The sequence below is a fragment of the Podarcis cretensis genome (genome assembly GCF_951804945.1).
Source record: "Podarcis cretensis genome assembly, chromosome: 2".
In the NCBI taxonomy this organism is placed as follows: Eukaryota; Metazoa; Chordata; class Lepidosauria; order Squamata; family Lacertidae; genus Podarcis; species Podarcis cretensis.
In genome coordinates, this window is record NC_137171.1 from 44,158,002 (window position 1) to 44,179,765 (window position 21,764).

Sequence of the window (21,764 nt, forward strand, 5' to 3'; positions counted from 1 at the left end):
GCTGCATTCTGTTCTAGGACCAATCAGACTGCTGCATTCTGAATCCTATTGTTCTAGGACCAATCAGACTGCTGCATTTTGGATCCTATTCAACTCAGTACATAACAGATTGCATCTAACAAAGTCATTGCTACTCCTCCCTCTCCTACGCCTGTATACCCTGCTCTCGCCCTCCACAAGCAGATTTGGGGTGGGGTGTGGTGGGGTGCGGAAGGGAAGGGAAGGGAAGGGAGGGGAAGGGAAGGGAAGGGAAGGTAAGGTGTTATTTACTGAGTTGAATAGGATCCAAATTGCAGCAGTCTGATTGGTCCTAGAACAATAGGATTCAGAATGCAGCAGTCTGATTGGTCCTAGAACAATGCAGCAGTATGATTGGTTGGCAGGAACCACCCAATCATGCTCCAGATAGAAGTGAATCCACAACCTGATTGGCTTACAGTAGAATTCCAGAATTAGCCAATCATGTGCAGCCCATTGTGTAAATAATGTATATAAAGCAGATACTTTGAGGGGACATTCATTCATTCCTCCTCACCACTATGAGCTGAATAAAGAGCATGAAATCACTTTGCGACTCTTGAGTATATTTCAGAAGGGAAGGGAAGGGAGGGGAAGGTTCCCATTGTATAATTAGGAGGCATTCTGCTCATACAGTGACTGTTGGATTAAATCCCATGTTCCAATCCCACAGAGTTATGGAGGGAGATGTTGAAAACTAGGTGGTAGTGTGTGCTGAAGCATGGCATCTCATATATTTGACCACAAGCAACTTCTGATGCCATGGTAGAGCTCTTTTCCCTTGCCCAGTACAAATCAGAGAGTAGAGATAGATTTGCCTGACTTACATGGAAGAAGAGTAGAGACTACTTTTGGGGAAGCACTCAATGTGGCTTCCAACAGATCAGATAAATCATTTTTTCAAAACCAGAATCTGTATAAGGTACAAACCAAACAACATATGAAGAAGGCAATCATCAAATCAAACTACCATTGTTGAGCAGAAGATGGAGGGAAACCGTAATGGGGTAGCATTTATTGCCTTTGCTCTGGAACAGCCACACACTTCCAGTTAGAAACCAATGTGAGTTTTCTGGCAGGGTTTTGGGACTGGGGCTTCATTTTAATATCCTATCTTTCCTCAAAGGCACTCAAGCATGGGCATAGCCAGGATTTTTGTTAGGGGGGGCAGGACTTGATTGGTCAGTAAGTTAAGTATTTCTATTGTTTTATTTGATCTGGGGGGTGGCAGCTGCCGCCCCTTGGCTACACCCATGCACCCAAGGTTCTCTCCGCTACCCCCTGTTTTATCCTCACAGCAACCTCCATCTAGGTAAGCAAGATGTATTATCACTGTTCAAGGCGCATTCCAGCCAGCTAAAATAATTGAGGATGATGGTGGGGGAGCATGACCTGACTAGAGTCCCATAGGCTGGATAGGGAGATTTGGAGGGTTACATTCAGCATCTGAGCCTGAGGTTCCTCAACCCTAAATTAGACTGCTTACACACTATACCTCTGAAGAACATTCAAAGCACATTTCCCCCTCAAATAATTCTGGGCACTGTAGTTGACCCCCCACAGAGTTACAGTTCTCAGCAACCCTTAAGGAACTGGAGTGCCCAGAATTATTTGAGTTGGGAAATCTTCTTTGAATGTGTTTTAAAGGCATAGCATGTACACTGCCATAGATAAACTACATCCGGTGTCATCACTAGAGATCTGCAGTAGGCCGATCAAGATTCGGCTCCAGTGACCTTAGTGTAGTGTGACTACAATCATTCCCTTCATGTTTGTTGTACCTGCTGTTGGACTTTCACGTACAAAGCCATGGTCTTCTGAGTAATTCAGTGACTATTTGCATAGTGGTACTCAGGGCACCTCCTCTAAAAGGGAGAAGTGAAACTAGAGGTAGAATCCAAAGAACCTAGTAGTGGGACGCTTAGTGAGTGGAATTTGACGGGTTGACCACATTCTTCCTCCTCAAAACCCTTAAAGCCACAAGGCATGGCCGAGGAGAGGCAATATGGAAACTGGTTGCCAACTTCCAAACTGTCAAATTCCCAAGGAACCATGGCAAAGCCAGGTAAGGTCATAACGATCTATGGGGTTGGGAAAGGAGGGGCGAGAGCACAGATGAGGAAGCCTCTGTGTGGTGGGTTTGTTCCTGCATGTGCGGCATCTGGTCTACTCACTCTAAAAGGAATAAATTCCAGAAGAATAGCCCTTTTAGTCCGTCAAGGCAAATGTGGCAAGTGCCTGTGGGACTTTAAAAACAAACACACAAGCCTTTCGTGAGACAGACAATTTCATTGGATAGATTTTTTCAGCCCTCGTTCTCCTTCCTATAGAGGAATCTTAGAGAGGCTGCTTGGATCAGGAGGAGAGAAGAGAGGAGCCTGGAGAGTTGGGATTTGAGGACCTAGGGGTGGGGCCCTGTGGGATTGGGTATTTGTCACCCCATCAGAATCAGAGGTAAAGGCTAGTGGGCTAGGAACCAAGGCGGTGGATCCAGGAGAGGAGCCAAGTGGGTCAGCAGATATACCCCTAGCCAGCACCCTCTGGCCAATCCACCCCCAGCACCTCCAGCTGTCAACAACTGGCCACCCAGGAAGGAGCTATTGGACAACAAATCAGAGTCCATGCTGGCGCTGACTCCTCCTCCACATCCTAGGAGATGCCAGCACTGGCGTGATTAGACTGCTCAGGCCCAACCCACACAATGGGCTGCCTGTTTGCTTAATCGCAAGACTCTTTTCCATGTTAAAACTGTGGCTACCCCATTTCTCAAATAGCAAGGGGCATGTTGCTCAGCAGATCAACCTCTTAGCTTGTCATCTGTTGAGCCTTTTAGCCTTTGTCTTGGCTATGTACCACACTGACTTATTCATTAAAGAGTTTGGCAGAAACAGAAATCCAAGTTCAAGGTCTACCCCCATAAAAGGCCAGGGCAGGTCTGTCAGTTGGGGAAGGAGCCTGCTGCTATGCTGCTGTCCGCATCCCAATGTCCATTCATTTTGCTATTCTGTAATGTCTGAAAAGAGCTCCTGAGCACCATATTGGAAGTTGTGCAGGAATTTTGCATATCTTAATTTGGCTGGTAATTCTGATGGGTTTGTGCTTTTACCTGCAGCAGGAATGGGAAACCTCTAGGTAAAGGTAAAGGTAAAGGTACCCCTGCCCGTAAGGGCCAGTCTTGCCAGACTCTGGGGTTGGTGCGCCCATCTCACTCAAGAGGCCGGGGGCCAGCGCTGTCCGGAGACACTTCCGGGTCACGTGGCCAGTGTGACATCGCTGCTCTGGCCAGAGCCAGAGCCAGAGCCGCACACGGAAACGCCGTTTACCTTCCCGCTTGTAAGCGGTCCCTATTTATCTACTTGCACCCGGGGGTGCTTTCGAACTGCTAGGTTGGCAGGCGCTGGGACCGAACGACGGGAGCGCACCCCGCCGCAGGGATTCGAACCGCCGACCTTTCGATCGGCAAGCCCTAGGCACTGAGGCTTTAACCCACAGCGCCACCTGCGTCCAGGGAAACCTCTAGACTGTAGGCCTATTTAGGCTGGTAGGCCTCCCTACTGGGGTGTTTTTGCTAACCCACGCCCACGTTCCTTACACCTGAGGTCAGGTATGGGCCCAAGTGAGCTACAATCAACTGGTTCTTGACACTTACAAAGGTGGTTTTCAGCAAGCTCTCTTGAAGGCATGCTGTCAGAAGCTTGGCAAGGCACAGTCTTTGCCTGACAGCACACACTCAGCCAAAGTCCATTTGCAAGCAGGATTTGGAGTCAACCCTCACCTGCAAAGGGAGAGGGGAAATGTCTGCAGATGGAGAAGAAAAATGAAACTAAACCACGCCTGAAAACTGACTGGGGCTGACAGAGGGTACTAAACCGTCCTATCATCAGCACAAGTAATTAGCTTGTGCAATGGGACTTTCCCCCCTCCCCCCTCTCCACGATGCTCCAGAGGGTTGGGGGAACTCCTAGCATCGAATTGGTGGAGTGAGGACAGAGCGGATAATGTTTTGTGCTGATGGACTTGTTGCCTTAGTGCTACATTGGATTCCAGCCAGAGCACCTTCACAGGGGCTCGCAGCCAATCGGCCATGAGAGCGAGCCCATTTGATTGACAGGTGGGGCTACAGCATAAGCCTATTCATATCAGAGATAATCCCTAGAGAGGCCCGTGGGGCATGCACCCAAGTAAATGTGTCTAGAACTGCAGCCTTAAGCAATCTTTTTGGTTGGTCAGCCAAATGCTCTGCAGACATGGCCCAGCGAAAGACTTGTTTGTGCTTTGAATAGCATGCTCTGAGTTTATTGGACTCTGGAGCCTTCCTTAAGTCTGCCTTCTGATGAGTACAGCCTGGACTTGTTGCCTCCTCCTATTTCTCTTTAACTTTTACGGCTTGAATCAAGCATTCCCGTAAACAGAACTCTGCTCACAGGGTGTGCCTGCTGAAGGAAGAGAGGGGAAGCAAGTTTCCCCCCTTGCCTCTGTAGCCCTTTGGAAAGTTGTGCTGGATAACTGAGGACATAGAGAGGTGGCACTGACGGGGTGTGTGTTCAGGGGACACAAAAGGAACACCTTGGATCCAACCCTAGATGTGTGTGGATTATGGCACCACTATTCTCCAGAATTGCCTCAATCACAAGAAACTGTCTTTGTGAAGGTGTCCTAAACTTACAGTCACATGTGCCCTACTTCACAGAGGACAGTCCTATATTTGGAGGGCTGTCTGGTCCAAGTCCAGTTTAAAGATAAATACCTTGAAGCAGGTAGAGCAAGGAGGGCCCTTGCAGTTGCTCACTGGACAGCAGACTGAGCACACAGGCCACTTGGTCCCATAGTCTTTCTCACAATGCCTAGATTATTGTATTTCTGTTTAAATTATAGCAATTCTTTCTAAATGTGCACCTACATGTATGAATTGGCACATGTACATTTTATGCAAATCTCTTCTCTTTATTTCATTCTCTTTATTGGGCTTTGATGCACTTCCTCTTTTGGGGTGATGCGTAAGTGGCTACCTTGCCTGAACTTTGCGCTGCTCAGGAAAGGGGGTGGGGGGTGGGACAAAACAATATGGTGCAATAGAAATAAAAGCACACATAAAGCAACAAAAATTAAGAACTGAACTGAGCAGCTTTTACAGCTGGAAGAATAGAGGACTTAAAAAGAAGCAATCAAATGCAAGCCACATCAAAGCTATATAAGACGAGATGTGCATAGAAAATGCAGAAGGAAATACTATTTATATCATTACAAAACTAAGAAGCTTACCCAGGAACACTTAATGACGGAATAATTAGGGTTTCTTTGAAGGAAAAAAAAAATACTTTTGCATGTTGTAAAATTAACATGGAAAACTCACAGCTAATCCTACAGTTGGTTAATTAATATTAAAACAGATTTCTATACCTTGCTCTGCTACTTCCCAACATTGGCATGATCAAGCTTCCATCTGCTCTCCTCTGGTCTTTCTGACTCTGGTCCCTGCACTATTGTTTTTGAGTGGCAACTAAGAACATCTCAGGATTTTACTAGCTTTTTCTCTATTCTTAAAGGAGACCTGAGAGGAAAGTACTGCAGTCTCCATAAACCAGTGCCCACCACAACTCCATGACCCATACAATAGCAACACAAACCATCGTGTCCAATTATCATACTTAAAGGAAGTTTGTTTCTTCTTTTAAATCAAGATAGGGAAGGATAAGGGGAATGCCCAGCAAAGTTGCAGAACTAAATAAAATGCCAGTGTAACTTCTAGTCTGTACTCACATGTGTGGTAGTTACTTACATTCTGTCCTCACCCAAGGAAAGTCCTTTTTTCAGAATAAGGCATCCATTGAAGCATCTGTATCCCAGGTGAGTCCTTGCTTTTATCTCTGAAATTAATGATGCTTTCCATTGGGCCAATGCAAGCTAAAGGGCTCTGCCTATGTGCATTTGAAGCAAGGCATCTGCACTCCTAAGCTAGACTCTGGTAGATTTGTCCTCAGATCCAAAATTTTAGGATGCTGTAGTTTTAACTCTGATTTTATCATTTTCAACACATTTTTATTCTTATTTTAATAAGATATCTTGTACACCACTTAGAGGCGACTGTGTTTAAGCTGTCTACAAATTGTTAAAATAAACGAAGTACATCTTCAAATGTGCATATTCTCTGTGAAGTTTTTTTTTTTGGGGGGGTGATAAGAATTTGGCGGATGTAGAAGCAGGTACTTAAATATTGTTATGTGCTTCTCAGTTCCCCAAGTAATGAGAGGTTCCAGGGGCAGTGCTTACCTGGGTTTGCTTCCCTTTGGAAAGCAAGATTTGGATTTATTTACAAGTGAGTTGAGCCTGGGTGACAAATCGCTTGAAATAATTGCTGAAATAATACCCCTTTGAAATAAAGGTTAATGGTAATGTAAATTCCTGAACGAAATAGTGCTAACTCTCTCATTCACAACCTGAAAACTCTGTTCCTTTGTACTGCCCATAAAATAAAATAAAGCTTGGTCTCTTGCTTGCAGAATACTGTGGGATTTTTGCTTCAAAGTACACCTACACTCCTCTGTTGGCTGCTTCCACCAAATAGGTACAGAAATAAACTTAATTGGGGGAAACAACTTTCTGTATCTTTTTAAACCTCTCCTAAACTTATTGCACTGTGCCTTGGGTCTAGGCAACTAAGTAAAATTTTAATAGTGGTTTATAATGCACAAATAACTTCACTGAGAGAGAATTCAGTATCCTTTTCCCCTTTTCAAAAAATAGCAACATTGATTTATTTTTCTCTTTGGCAAGGGCAACTGGAAGTTGTAATTTCCTGCTCTGTGTTCTCTGAGTCCTTCATTTGTCTGCTCTTAAACTATCACCAATTAGGGTTACCCTATTTCAAGAGCTTTTTTGCACAATCATCCCAAAAGTTGATGATCTTGTTTGCGCAAACGCACAAAAGGTTGTTGAGCTTTTTGCAGAAAATCTTTCTATAGCCCTCCCCCCCCCACCCACTACCGTCGAGCCAGAGTTGCCTGTGCACTTTTTAAAAAACAAACAAACAACAAACCAAAATCCTAGAGATTTGCTTTAAAATGTAAAATTCCCCCAGGATGGACTTGTAGTCCCACTGAAAGAGGACATGTCCAGGAAATCCTGGACGTATGGCAACCCTTTTTCAATACAATTTCACATGGACTGCGGATGGCTTGGCTGAGGCTAGCTAGTAAGACAATGGCAGAGGCAATATTTGAATTGGGGGCCTCTTGGTTCACTCAGCTCAGTTTCTTAACCACTTTGCTGTACCAACTCTCTATCACTATGTGTTCTGGACACTTAAGGCTATAAATCCTGTGAATGGGTTTCAGTGTAAGATCATCTCTTTAAGCCTTCCAGTACGAAGAGGTACAGCTCAATGAATCGGCACATATGGAATAATGAGGTTGACAGCATTTATGTGGCATGAAGATGCAAATTACTTTGGATCCATTCATAGCACAAAGGTGTATGTCTCTATGAACATAAGCAGTTTATGTGGAATCTAATCCAGACATGCATGCTTAAGAACCACCCACAAAGACTTATTATCTGATCAGTCGGTTCGATTCCCACATTGGGCAAAAGGGTTCCTGCACTGCAGGGGGTTAGACCAGGTGATGCTTATGGTTCCTTCCAACTCAATTCTATGAGGGTATGAGGGCAGCCACTTACACATCACCCACAAGGAATAAATCCATGACCATAAAAAAGAGGACACAGACTTGCACCAATTTTGCATATGCTAAATACAGTACAGTATGTGTATTGAGTGATCTGTAGTGTTAAGTTGTGGGTGAACATATCAGACGACAGAGCGATTCTTCAAACAGCTCTTGTTTATTCACAGGCCCAGAACAGAACTGGGCAGAAGGGTTCAGCCAACCTGTTTATATAGAGCTCAACTACAAAGCAACAGTAACAACTTTCTGTAACTATCCAATCACTGAACGTCACTTTCAATTCCTTATTTGCATATGTGGACCTGAGTGAAAACTATCTACAGTATCCCCCTGCTGGCCCAGGGAGAGAACTTCAGTACATAACATGTAGCAATAATTACTACAATTTAGATAGTTTACAATACTTCTTACCATTGTTGGGAAGACTGTGACTGGCCTGTGTGGCAGCTTAGCCAGTAGTCCAGGTGCCAATTGCTGAAGGTCACCTTCAAGGCCCCACCTGCTCCCCCCTCCTGCTCTTATTTTACCTTTAAACCGGGCTTGGACCTGAGAGCCCTTCAAGCAGAGGACACCTTCAAACTGAGGCCTGTCCTCTGTCAAGTAAGACACATGACTACCCAACTTTCTGGCCCTGTGTACAAATATTTATCTCTCAGCAGGGGTCAGCAAACTTTTTCAGCAGGGGACCGGTCCACTGTCCCTCAGACCTTGTGGGGGGCCAGACTATATTTTTTTTGGGGGGGGGAATGAACGAATTCCTATGCCCCACAAATAACCCAGAGATGCATTTTAAATAAAAGGACACATTCTACTCATGTAAAAACACGCTGATTCCCGGACTGTCCGCGGGCCGGATTTAGAAGGCGATTTGGCCGGATCTGGCCCCCGGGCCTTAGTTTGCCTACCCATGTCTGAGAGTAATTATTAAGAAATTTCTGCTTTGAATTCTCCCCCACCCCAAGTCACTTCACACATCCCTTGCATGTTTCCTGTGTCTAAGACCAAAGAGGTGCTTTCTGCAATATCTTCCAGATAAAATGAGACTTGAGGTGTTCATTGCTGTGCCTTGCCCGAATAGGAGCACCTTAGAGGCCCTTCAGTTTCACTTCCTTTTGACTCAAAAGTTCTGAGCTCTCTTGCCTCTGCACCAGGCACTGCTACTGCAGCGAGTCTCAGGGCAAGGGCATGAATGGATCGCTCTCCTGTATTTGGGGGGCCTCCTGCTCCTCGCTCTGCTGAGCGGATCCCAAGACTTCCCCCCACAGGTTCTGGCATGACAACATCACAGGGTGAGTGGGCCTTTGTTTTCTGCTTTGAATTTCAGGAAGTTGCAGTGCTTGCTCCCTGTTTCTTTGGGAAAGTTTACCTACTAGAAAGGATTACAGCATAGAGTTTTGTGTCATCCTAAAGGCTAACAAATAAACTGTAAGAACTTATGCTTGAGCTTGCACGTCCCTCTTTCCTCCCATTCCTTTTTCCTTATGTGCCATATCTTTTTCGATTGTGAGCCCGATGGCATTTTAGAACTGATTTTTCTAAGTCATGTTGAGAGCCCTTTAGGCTAAAGGGCAGGGTATAAGCTTTTGTTGACTTCCGTCCCATCTCCTCAGATACATGAAATATTATCCCGAATTGCAGGCATATGCTGTATATATATGCACCATGGTTACAAGGGGGATTTTAAACAGTGAGATCAGAAGGAAATGAAATGCAAAAAAGTACAGGTGGTGATTATTATGTTAATGCAATTATTACAGTCTCTACTTTTCTGCATTTCATTTCCTTCTGATCTTGTTGTTTAGAGTTCACACACATGCAGCCCTGTGTATATATTATCCAGGGGTTGCTTGTGGGGGTGGATAGTGGCAGTGGAGCAGAGTGAGACAGCAATGAGGACAGGGGAGCTCTGGGTCGGCCACAAAAGCTGAGTGTGATTGTACCCAGAAGGAATAAGGCCAGTGCTGGATTAAACCCTGTGAAGGCCCCTAGGCGGTCAAAATTTTGGGCCCCCCACCCTAGTGGGATACCATTGAACTAAGAAAGCTTGATTGTAATTTTATTTCAAGATCAAATCAATATTATTTCGATCTGTTGTCACAGGGCCCCTAAAAGGCCCACAGGCCGGTGCTTACTATGCCTATTTGGAAATCTAGCAGTGGATGAGGTCATGGCTAGATTTATAATGGTGCAAATAGAGGGTTTTGAAGAGCAAAAAAAAAGAGGACACATTTGCCGACTTCTATTTTCACTATGGATCACTATGACAACTCTACCCATGAAAAAGAGGACATGTCCTGGAAAAAGAGGACATATGGCAACCGTAGAAATAGTGCAGTTGTACCACAGCCCATGCTCTGAGCTTTCTTTGGGAAAAAAGTACCATAAGCTTCTACACCTAGTAGAAGGAAAGTTATAAAGCAAAATGTGCATCACCCTTCTGAGTGATCTCCTTTCAGTATTTTAAGGCAGTCCTTTTTTCTGGGGGGATACCCCTGAACTTTTTGTGAATCTTTGCGCTTTTGTCACTGTATTTATTTTTCCCGATTTAAACTATAAAATGGTGATTTTCTTGAGTCAAAATGAGAGTACTCCTAAACATTTTTAAAGAAAAAAAGCACTGTTTTAAGGCAATGCCTCTTTCCTTTGATGATTTCCTCTGTTATAATGTGCTCTCTACAAGTTATTTTCTCCAAATCAACTGCACAATAAGTTGTCCGATCATTAAGAATTCAGTGTACAGTTAACTTACTATACAATGGTCTACCCGTCAACTCAGAAGTAAGTCTCTTTATGTTTAATAGGGTTAATTGCCATATCAGAGGGTAAGGGACTACAGCCTTGGCTTTCTTGCCAAAAAGGACTCAAAGGTTTGTGTATGTGTGTTCAGTATCAATGAAAAAACAACTATTTTTTTTTTTAAAAAAAGATCTTAAATACAGACACCCCATAATGTTTAATGTTATTTTATAAAGAGTGACAGTTAGGAAGGGAGCAAAAGTTAGGAAGGGAGCAAAAACAATGGGAAATGAGTTTCAAATTTGAAACTGCACATGCTCAGAATATTTTGGTTTTGTTTATTAAGGTTGCTGAAATGTTTGTGTTTTTCCGAGGGTTGTGAAACTGAACATGTTTGGAGTATAGTTTTTGTAGTCCATGAACGCTTATGTAATAATAAAATTGTTAGTCTTTAAGATACCTGTAAGATGTGTTTTCTTTACTCCAGGCATTTTCTGCGGGGGAGGGGAGGGGGGTTTATTTGGGGAATTGTATCAAGGATCCCAGCTGCCTTAATCTGAACTTGATCCTAGGGGTCATAAGAGGGGCATCACAGTACTTCCTTTGGCTGATCCAGCTTCAGTTGTTTTCTTGCTGTCCTTCAGATTCCAGTGTCATTCCATAATAATAGTAACACTACTACTACTAATAATAATAAATTTTATTTTACCCCGCCCTCAGCCGGGCTCAGGGCAGCTAACACCAGTAAAATTACAATAAAAACATAATGGGGGGGGGGGACAATTTAAAATACAGGTTAAAATGCAATTTAAAATGCAGCCTCATTTTAAAAGTAGTCCATGGATCAAAACCGTAAGGGGAGGGAAAACATAAGGGTCAGACTGAGTCCAAACCAAAGGCCAGGTGGAACAGCTCTGTCTTGCAGGCCCTGCGGAAAGATGTCAAGTCCTGCAGGGCCCTAGTCTCTTGTGACAGAGCGTTCCACCAAATATCAGTTCCCTGAACGCTTTCTACCCCCCCTTTTTTTCCTACAGGGATTTACACACTTGCTAAGCCAGCAAAACCTCCCCTGCCTCCCAAACCAGGTGAGTCAGTATGTTTCCTTTCTTCTGTTCTTCAGCCTCAGTCGTGCTTCTGCACTTGACAGGCTCGTGACGGTGTTCTCAGGATTCCAAGAAGATGAGACACAGGCTTCTTCCTAGCAGTGCCTTACAGATCTACGAGAGTTCTTTGCTCTTCCATGGCTTCTCTGCCAGTGATGTGGAAATATGCATTATATATGTTAACTATTCTTTAGTGCAGTCATACCTCATGTTATGTTTGCTTCATGTTATGTTACTTCAGGTTGTGTCCTGCTGCGACCCGCAAGTACCGGAAAGCGTTACTTTCGGGTTTCGCCGCTCGTGCATGCACCGTAGCGCTAAATCGCACTTTGCACATGCACACAAGCACCAAATCGCACCACGCACCTGCACAGATACTGCACTTCAGGTTGCAGGCTTTTCATGTTGCGAACGGATCAGATCCCGTTCACAACCCATTCACAACCAGAGGTACCACTGTATTTTGGTCTATCAATTTTATTTATTTTATTGCATTCCTCCAAGGAGCTCAAGTTGATATATGCCATTACCCTGCACCCCAGTTTTGTCCCCATAACAACAGTAGCAGCTGGCAGAGTGGCACAGGTGGGTCTACATTGCTGGCTTGCTTCCCCAATGCACTGCATCCCTGCATGTTGCCAAGAAGGGAAGGCAAGGCAGTGGGGAGCTCATCTTGGTGCCAGTACAGTATGGGGAGCATCGGATTGGCTCTGCCACTGCGCCTACAGCATCCTGAGCTCCCTGCTACCTTGCCCCTCTGCCCTCTCAGTAAATGGCAGCCACATGCAGTGTTGGGAAGCCAGGCCAGCAACGCAGACCCACCAAATGCTATTTCATTACAGTCCTATGAAGTTAGATGGAGAGGCAATGACTGGTTCCAGGCCACCCAATGAGCTTCATCTCTGAGTGCAGGCCCGTGCAGAGGGTTGGGGAGCAGCCAGGGATGCTTGCCCTTGGCCTCAGGGGGCTACGCTGGCAGGGGGGCCCTGCCAGGGGCCTGCTGGTCTTATGCTGTCATGCCAAGAATGCCCGTACCCAGCTGACCAGGGATTCACATCCCAGGCCTCAGACAAGCTCTGCACAGGGCCGGCTGAGTGTAGATTTGAACCTTGGCCTTGCCACCTTTGGGCTGACCCTGTGACCACTGCCCCATGCAGCCTTTCAGTTAAAGAGTGCAAGTCTTCCAATGTTGAGGCTTTCACTGTGAGCCCCCAGACTAATGGATCAGTCTGGTACCCTTTTAGCTTATACATGTTTGGAAGGGTAGAGAGCAAGTGGCACCTGTCTCACTCTGAAGACAACTGAACACTGGTTAGCGCACATAAATGTGCCTACCATGTGGCAGTGTGTCCTGCAAAGATGGCTCATTTTGCAGCTTGCATTATGCCCACTAGTGGCAGAGTTATTTTGGATGGTCCAGACTTTACTGGCTTCCATTCTAGCAGAGTGCTCTGGAGAATTCAAAGATCCAACTGATCCAACACCCTTTGACGATAAAGTCATTTGATTTGACTTAGGAGTGATCTTGCCTCTGAACTTGTTGCAGCTCCTCTTGGAAGTACCTAATGACAGACTTGAGGATATATGTGTGGGATCTGTTTCAGCTGACACAACCAGCTGATGTGGACACGGTGCTGGTGGCCGTGCCTCTAGCCACTGCTCTTCTTGACCCCTGCCCCTCCTGGCTTATGAAATCTGTCAGAGGGGTTCTGACTGGTTGGGTCCAGAGTGGGGTTAATGCTTTATTGCTTGAGGGGATGGTCCCTGATGCCTTGAAAGAGGAAGGGGTGCAGCTGCTTTAAAGAAACAAGTTTGGACCACTTAGATGGGATCAACTATCAACCAGTTGCAAATACCCCCTTTTGGGAGAAGGTGATGCAGAGCAAGCAAGGCCAGACTTGGCCCTCCAGCTGTTTTCGGACTACAACTCCCATCACCCCTAGCTAACAGGACCAGTGGTAGAGGCTAGTTGTGAGGCAACTGTAAGCAGTCTTAGATTCTGCAGATTATTTGGATCCATTCCAGCCTGGGTTCAGTCCTGGCCACAAGGCTGAGATGGCCTTGGTTGCCCTGTTGCAGTGAGTAGGACAACATTGCTCCTGCCTCTTCATCTATTGACCATGATATCCTTCTGAACAGGCTCCGGGAATGATATTTGTGTTGCAATGGGACACAGCCTGTAGAGTACCATTGGGAGTGTGCTTTTCGGCCCCCTGGAGGTAATGTCATGGGGTGCAACAGGGCACTATCCTATCTCCAGTGCTATTTAATATCTATATGAAGCTATTGAGAGCGGTCATTGGGAGTTCTGGGGCAAGGTGGCATCAGTATTCTGATGACACTCTGCTCTGTTTCTCCATAATTTCTCCAGTAGCGAGAGGCCGCGCAGTCCCTGGACCTGTGTCTGGATGCAGTGGTGAGATTGATGAGGAAAATCAAATTGAGCTTGAATCCTGGAAAGATGGAAGCACTGTGGGTGAGCATGCCCTCCAACATTTCTCTGATGAAAATAGGGACATCCCATTCCATAATGATAATTTTACTATTTATACCCCACACATCTTACTGGGTTGCCCCAGTCACTCTGGGCAGCTCCAATATATTGTATATAAAAACATAATAAAACATTAAACATTAAAAAACTTCCTTATACAGGATATCCTTCAGACAGCTCGGGGGTCGGATAACTCCACACCCTCCAACATTTCTCCAATGAAAATAGGGGCGTCCTAAGGAAAAGTGGGACATTCCGGGATCAAATCAGAAACTGGGACAGCTTCTCTAAATCAGGAATGTCCCTAGAAAATAGGGACATTTGGAGGGTTGGTTAATAGCCTATCCTAGACAGGGTTGCTCTCCCCCTTGTTTTGCATTTTCGCAGTTTGGGGATACTTCTGGATCCAGCTTTGTCACTGGAGCCCCAGGTAGCCTCATTGGCTAGAGGTGCCTTTTACCAGCTGCACTTGGTACAACAGCTACAGCTGTTCCTGTACTGGGAAAGTCTGACCACAGTAGTTGGTGCATTGATTGCTTCAAGATTGGATTACTGCAGTACACTCTGTGTGGAGCTTCCCTTCCTCTTGATTCTGAAGCTGTGTTAATGCCGAGTGCTGCAGCACAACTGCTGACAGGAGTAAGACCCTATCAGTGTATAACACCCCTGCTCAGAAACCTGCAATGGCTGCTGGGACAAGTTCAAACTGTGTTACTATTAGCATATAAAGCTTAGGACCAGTTTATCTGCATGATCACTTTATATATGCTCACTTGACCACTTAGATTTGTGGAACTGGCCCTTTTAGAGGTACCACATCATATTCATTCTGCATTTGTCCGAATTCGATCTTTATGTGTGGCAACATTCACACATTGGAACTTCCTTGTCTATTGACGTCAGGCAGGTGCCTTCACTGTACGCTCTGTGGTGCCTGCTAAAAGCGTGTTGTTGTTTAAAGCAAACCTGCCCAAATATGTAGGATGTTGACAAATGTTTTAATCTGCTTTTAGTTTAGTGTTGCTTTTAAATTATGTTTGAATGTTTTAAATAGTTGTTTTAAACTTTTGTCTTTACTTATTATTCCATTGTGTTATTCTTTTTGCAAGCTAGCTGCTTTGAGTTTGCAAAAGTTTGTTTGCTTTTAAATCAAGTGCTATGTAAATTCCATTAAATAATAACATAAAATAAAAGAAAGAAAGTTGGCCCACCTTCAGGGCCTGAACAATTTGTTGCAGGTGTCTACCACTGAAGTTATTTAATACAAATGTTTTCATTTTAGGTGAACTCAGCAATTAGACTCCACTCAGGGGTAGTCTTAAAATAACCTTATTGTGTTTCTTCAGAACTGGACTTCGTTTCTATAAACATTCTAATCCCAAGTTAATGATCTTTTTACTTCTGGTTAGTTGCTGGTGCTGATGTCAGCAGCCATCAACCTTCCTAAGCTAGTTGTAGTTTGCTTTGTCAGAGAAACACTTTGCTGATCAAATGCCCGTAACTTGAAGCAATGAAGCGAGCCTTGGGCACTGTGTCCCTTAGGCTGAAGAAAAGAATTGACGGTGCACTTTGTAAGTGACCACAATATGACTGACTTTCTGCCATATGAACTTCCAATATAATCTGCTTATCTTGTGCTTTATTGCTGCTTTGGTCCTACATTTGGTTATATGTTATGTGCTTTGCAAAAAAAATTCCCCCACAAACCTGGATTCCCAGTGCCCAAAAGAAAAACTGCAGTGATCCAGTGCTTTGTACTTTTAGCAGACAAATTCCTTTTCTATATTGCATTTCTACATGTATGGCAATAAGATATAACCCCTTTTGCTTCTGTATATTCTAACTCTGCTTTGATACTTTATTTTAGAAATTAGTGCAGGTTGTACTTCAGGGTAAGGGCGAAGTTTGGTTTGGTTTGCATTTAATGTGAACCAGGACAGTGTTCTGCTAACAAGTCCCATCGCCATGAGGATTTCTGCTTGGGCAACGGGATTCCCCCCCTCCCCCTGCATGCACCCCATGCCCTCCCCAAATCTGCCTCAGAGGTTTGTGGGAACTCCTTAACTGATTTAAGGGGCACAAAGGGGGAGGAGAGGGAGAGGGAGAGAATGTTCTGTTGCGCAACCAGAAGTCCTCACCCTGATAGAATGTTCACCTTAGCGCTGCGTTGAATTCCACCTATAATTTGCACTTCAAGAAACAGTATGTGAACTGAAACACAGCTGTCCCTCAGCATTCACACTTCTCTTTTTGGATGCAGCTAACCAGGCAAAAACCTTTAAAAATCTATATTATTATTATTATTATTATTATTATTATTATTATTATTATTATATTTATTTATTTATTTATTTATACATACATACCCCACCCATCTGGCTGGGTTTTCCCAGCTGCTCTGTATAGAAGTGAAAATAACATATGAAAAATGCATTACAGCAGGGGAAATTGCAGGCAAAAGTGTGTATATTAGGGGAAATTCCATACATAAATGTGTATACTTTGAGAAATGTGGACTAAAACTCTGATGAATTTTCATGAGGACTGGGTTTTTTTGGTTTTTTAAATCCACACACATAGGCTGATGTGGAAATGTGGTGAACTCAATTTAAGATTGGGAAAATGAGAAACTGAGATAAACCCAAACTGACATATTCACCCACCCCTGTTTTCCACTTCAGTTTCTTATGTATTGGAGTGTGATGTTTGTATTTATCTAATCACTTGGGAAGTGTGTTAGTTAGCAGAAGGGGATCCAAGAGGCCTGCTGAATCAGACCAAAGACATGCTGACTGATCAGGTGCCCATAGGAAGCCAACAAGCAGGATGTTCTCTACTGGTTATTGACTGAAATATATGCAGAATTTCACTTTTTCCTTCTGGCCTAAGCCACATAAAGGGGCGTGGAATGTCTTCGCTCAAGAAAAAACATTGTTGTGGAAAGGCCCAATTGTACAAGCAAGGCAGCCATTTGTTTGAGGCACCAGTGAAGCACCACACCATGTGAAAGTGCTGTCACGGTGAAGCCTCTGATAGCATGCATCTGAATTTGACGTTGCAAGGGTTCCTGGGACAAAACTCATTCATCCTCTGTGGGAGTCACTTGGGGCAGCAAAGAGCCATGAGCTGGTCCTGGTCCAGTGGTTTTCAAAGAGAGAAATGGCAAGAGATTCAAGGACAACCAAAGCAATGTGTAACCATTTCTATGTAATATAGTATAGTATTTTATTTTTCAAAATATGGATAGATATCTGTTCAAAATGAGAGCAAATTCTGTTATGTAAATCAAGCACTGCTGGGAGTTGTTTACTTTTTGGTTTCCAATGTATTTCTAATCAATAAAAAGATTGGTGTGGCATGAGCAAATGTTCTCTCCGAAAGTGTGGCCCAGAGAAAAACATTTGAGAGCCACTGTCCTAGTCAGACTGTGCATAGCAAGAAAGCAGAATGCTGGAATTGTACTATTGTATTCAAGGGCAAGCCTTGATAAATTCAAAACCCAGCTTTTCAGACCCACCCAATGGATTTGCTAATTTGACTCAAATAGCCCGTAAATAATGCACACCAAAACCCCCGAGTCTGAGTGGCTTGTTTCCATTTTCAGAGTTAACCGTTCTTCTGTTTTTAGATTCACCCGACAGTTTTGATGATGACGACGATTATGATGATGGGGGTGTTGTGACTGCAATGACTCCTGCAAGTCAGACAACACCTTTGGCAGACAGAAGAGGCATGGATGCTAAGAAAGGTGCGGAAAATACCTCAGTCTTCTAGTCTTCTTTAGCATGCACCGGCCATGGTGGTAATCTTTGTTAAGGAAGGGCAGTTTTGTTAACCACTAAAGCTGAAATGGTTATTAGTGAGACATTCATTTCAGCTTGTGATATTTATGAACTACGCAGTTAGAAAGGCTGGAGAGATCCTGTCTCAGCAAATGAGTCATAGAGCAAGGACAGCGAGCCAGAAGTTGGTAGACTCTAGGGTTGCCATATTCCCAATAGTGAAAATCTGGACAAAGTTGTTGAGCTCCCCCTTCCCCCTTTTTTATTTTTATTATGGGACTTTTCCTGAATTGGCCAGGCTTTCCCGGACATTTTGCTGATTCAGCAAAAATCCACCCAGACGCCATTTTTTCTGAGCGATTCCCAGATGTGTCTTGGGAAACCTGGACGCATGGCAGCCCTCGTAGACACCATCTGCCATCATCCCTGTCCGCAGGCACACTGAATGTTGGAGTCCAAGCTCTTCAGGAGGGACACAGGAGGTTCTCCATCCCTGCCATAGAGGTTCCATGGTAACCACCAACAGAACACAAATGAGCCACAAATCCTTACTTCTTGTGGCAGTGAATTCCATACATTTATTCAGCATTGTCTGAAGAAGTACTTCTGTTCTTTCTCTCAGCCTTTCCTTTTACAAATCCTGGACGATTTTAAGCAAACAAAATCAAAACAGTTATTCAGAGCCTTTGTCTAATTGTGCAACCATTGTGTCATGCTGCTTCACCCCCCCCCCCGAAGGAAGAGTCTCTAAGTTTAGCTATTCTTTTTCTCCTCATTTCTGTCTTCTATATTAAAGATCTCTGTTCCCTCACACACAATTATAATGGCAGGAGGAGAGGAACCAGACACTTGAATAGACTATAAAAAGGTAAAGGTACCCCTGCCCGTACGGGCCAGTCTTGACAGACTCTAGGGTTGTGCGCTCATCTCACTCTAAAGGCTGGGAGCCAGCGCTGTCCGCAGACACTTCCGGGTCACGTGGCCAGCGTGACAAGCTGCATCTGGCGAGCCAGCGCAGCACACGGAACGCCGTTTACCTTCCTGCTAGTAAGCGGTCCCTATTTATCTACTTGCACCCGAGGGTGCTTTCAACTGCTAGGTTGGCAGGCGCTGGGACCAAGCAGCGGGAGTGCACCCCGCCGCAGGGATTCGAACCGCCTACCTTTCGATCGGCAAGTCCTAGGCGCTGAGGCTTTAACCCACAGCACCACCCGCGTCCCTCTGAATAGACTATAGTCAATTCTAAATGTGTCTGGAGTCTAAATTCTAAATGTAGCTTATTTCACTCAGCAGAAGCTGCTGTTTGTCAAGCAGCTAGTGTGAAACATGAGCTCCTGGACAAATGGGACAAAGGCTGCCCCATTAAACTGATGCCCTCTTCTTATAGTGCAGCAGTACCCTTAAACTTCACCAGCTCTCCCCCACTGGGCTGCCTTCAAGAACTGAGCTATGCCCAATATGGTATGTAGAGGGAGCTCCACCTGCTCACACAGTTTGAAACTTTAGTGAAACTTCTTAGGGTCCAAATTAGAATGTGGTCAATGCGTTAAATTAACCGCAAGCTCTTACTGACTCACTTTAAAAATTGTTGACTATTCAGCTTGAAACTTACACATTTCACAAGAGAGGAATGCATGGCTATGTCCCTCTACTAACTTGCTGAATAGTTGGTGGATTTCATCATGGTGGAGTGAGGAAAAAGGGAGTGATTCTGCATTTTTCATGCACATTAGCAGTTTTATCGACTTTGTATGTCTGTGGCGTGCTCTCTGTTTCTAATCCCAAACTCCTGAATTTGTACTGTATAGTCGTTGATCCTGGATACAGCCCAAGCTATTCAAGTATCAATGCCCTTCCTTATGATGAAGCGACAAGCAATTCAAATTGTGGTATGTATTCCAAATGGCATCTAGATGATGTGTGCACTCAACCTGTAGCCATCCTATCTTACCGCTGGGCCAAATATAATTTCTTTTAAGATAAAGGGCTTAGCCTTAGGGGAAACTTGCAAGTATCAGCAGGTACCTTGGGAAAGAGCTGACATAGCTGTTCTTCAGGAGACCCACCTCCAAGCTCCTGAGATGGATTGGTTGTGAAAAGACTGGTTGGAGTGAGCACTGGGCACAGGGGGCTCCGCCAAATCTAGGGCAGTAGCAATCCTCTTGCCAGAAGTAACTCACAGATGTGAATCAGAGACCCCTCATGGAGGTCCCAATATCTACATGGATGAGAATAATTATCTCTTAATTAATGGTTATACGAGGGTCCCTTGGGCTTGACACCATTCATGCAAAGGTCGCACAATTACAGAACACCACTATCATTTATGGGGAAGACTTCAATTAAACCCTTAATTTTATTGAGCAAGATCATATACAAAGAGGGGACTTCCCAAGCAAAGGAGGCACCATGTGTTTCCACAGCCCTAGAATGTCTGATGACTCAGCTAAACTGTGGTCCAAGATTTTATGTATATACAACTGGGTCAAGGCAAGGCTTTTTTCCCTTACATCTGTGTTGGTTAGCTTTTGTGTAACCAAATGCATGGTAGATCCCATATTAATCTCAAATCATAGCTCACATTTAACACACCCATCCTCAACACCCTGGTTGTGCCTCACATTGGAAAGTTAGCTCCACACCATGTAGGAAGGTGGTCTATATCTTATGGTTGGAGGCTGCAGTAACATAATTCTTGGAGCACAATAATGAACAGGCAGTAAAACTCCTCTGGGACAGGGGTGGCAAATCTTTGCCCACCTCCCCCACAGTGTTGTTGGACTCCAACTCTCATGAGCCCCAGCCAACATGGTCAATGGTCAGGGATAATGGGAACTGGAATCCAACAACATCTGGAGGGCCACAGATTAGCAGAACCGATGCAAGAGATTGCACCACAAGCCCCATTCCTCCTCTCCGCTTATTTTTGCTTTGTGAGAGCATCACTGGAGGTCTCTTGGCCACCACATCACATCGTCCCTGCCTCACTTAGGAAGGGCCAAGGGACTCCCTCCTCAGAGTGATGTATTCTGGGATAGATGGGCAGGAGAACACTGCCGCTGCAGTAGCTGGAAATGTCTACATTTAGTAAAATGTTTAAACAGTATTTCCAGCTGCTGCAGCAGCAAACCACATAACTGGTCAGAGGCCCCAATTTTTTTTGGGGGGGGGGTCCTAACAAGTCCAAATACCTCCTGAGGAGGCCAAGCATGGAGCTGAGCATGGCCACAGAGGAGAAAGAGGCTGGAAGCAGCTCCCAAATAATATATGAGGTGCTGGAATCTGGGGGAAAAAATGGAAGTGTGGGGATTGGGTTATCAGATGATCTAGATGCAACTTGGACTACCCTGATTGTGTTCCACCTGCGAATCAGAAGTGTACTGTGTGACACATGCTTTTTATCCATAGATATATACATTTTTGCTTTGGCTTTCCTTTCCCTTTCCCTTTCAGTCCTCTACCCCCCTCTACACGCGCGTGCACACACACACACACGTAAGAGAGAAATGGGAAGGAGGGAAGGGGTTAATAGGGACTGCCAATAGATTAACAATAAAATGCAAATAATAATATTTTTTTAAAACCCCCACATTCATTTCCTCACAAGCCTGCTTATGTTTAGTTTGTGACTGGGAAAAGCTGTTTCACAAAAACGTAAGAAGAGTCCTAGCGGATCAGACTAAATATCTCTTTAGTTTAGCATCCTGACTCCCACAATGGCTAAGCAGCTGGCTCTGGGAAGGTCACAAGCAGGTAACGAGTGCAACATCTCTCTCCTGTTCATGGTCCTCAGCAACCGGTATTCAAAGGCATCGCCTCCATTTTCCTTTAGCGTCAGTGGACACAGAATTGGGAATTTTGATATTATTGTAGTATCTCATCTTTGCTGATCTACGGCATAAATCCGATCTCATTAATTTAGCTACTTAACGTTAAAATATGAGCA

General features: G+C 44.6%; 1 protein-coding gene across 7 annotated transcripts in view; it reads left to right on the forward strand.

The window, feature by feature from the left end:
* Positions 1 to 1,813: 1,813 nt before the first annotated feature.
* Positions 1,814 to 21,764, forward strand: part of LOC307210559 (C-type lectin domain family 12 member B-like) — a 37,109-nt gene continuing 17,158 nt past the window's right edge. The window contains exons 1-5 of one of the 7 annotated variants that reach the window (XM_079966529.1): positions 1,814 to 2,083; positions 11,474 to 11,524; positions 13,914 to 14,018; positions 17,665 to 17,784; positions 19,627 to 19,707. In XM_079966529.1, coding sequence (XP_079822655.1) covers positions 2,005 to 2,083; positions 11,474 to 11,524; positions 13,914 to 14,018; positions 17,665 to 17,784; positions 19,627 to 19,707 — 436 coding nt within the window. In that variant the 5' untranslated portion in view covers positions 1,814 to 2,004. Of the gene's footprint in view, positions 2,084 to 8,364; positions 8,993 to 11,473; positions 11,525 to 13,913; positions 14,019 to 15,457; positions 15,608 to 17,664; positions 17,785 to 19,626; positions 19,708 to 21,764 lie in introns of those variants that run through there. The other 6 variants (XM_079966528.1, XM_079966532.1, XM_079966530.1 and 3 more) reach the window with 6 other exon arrangements.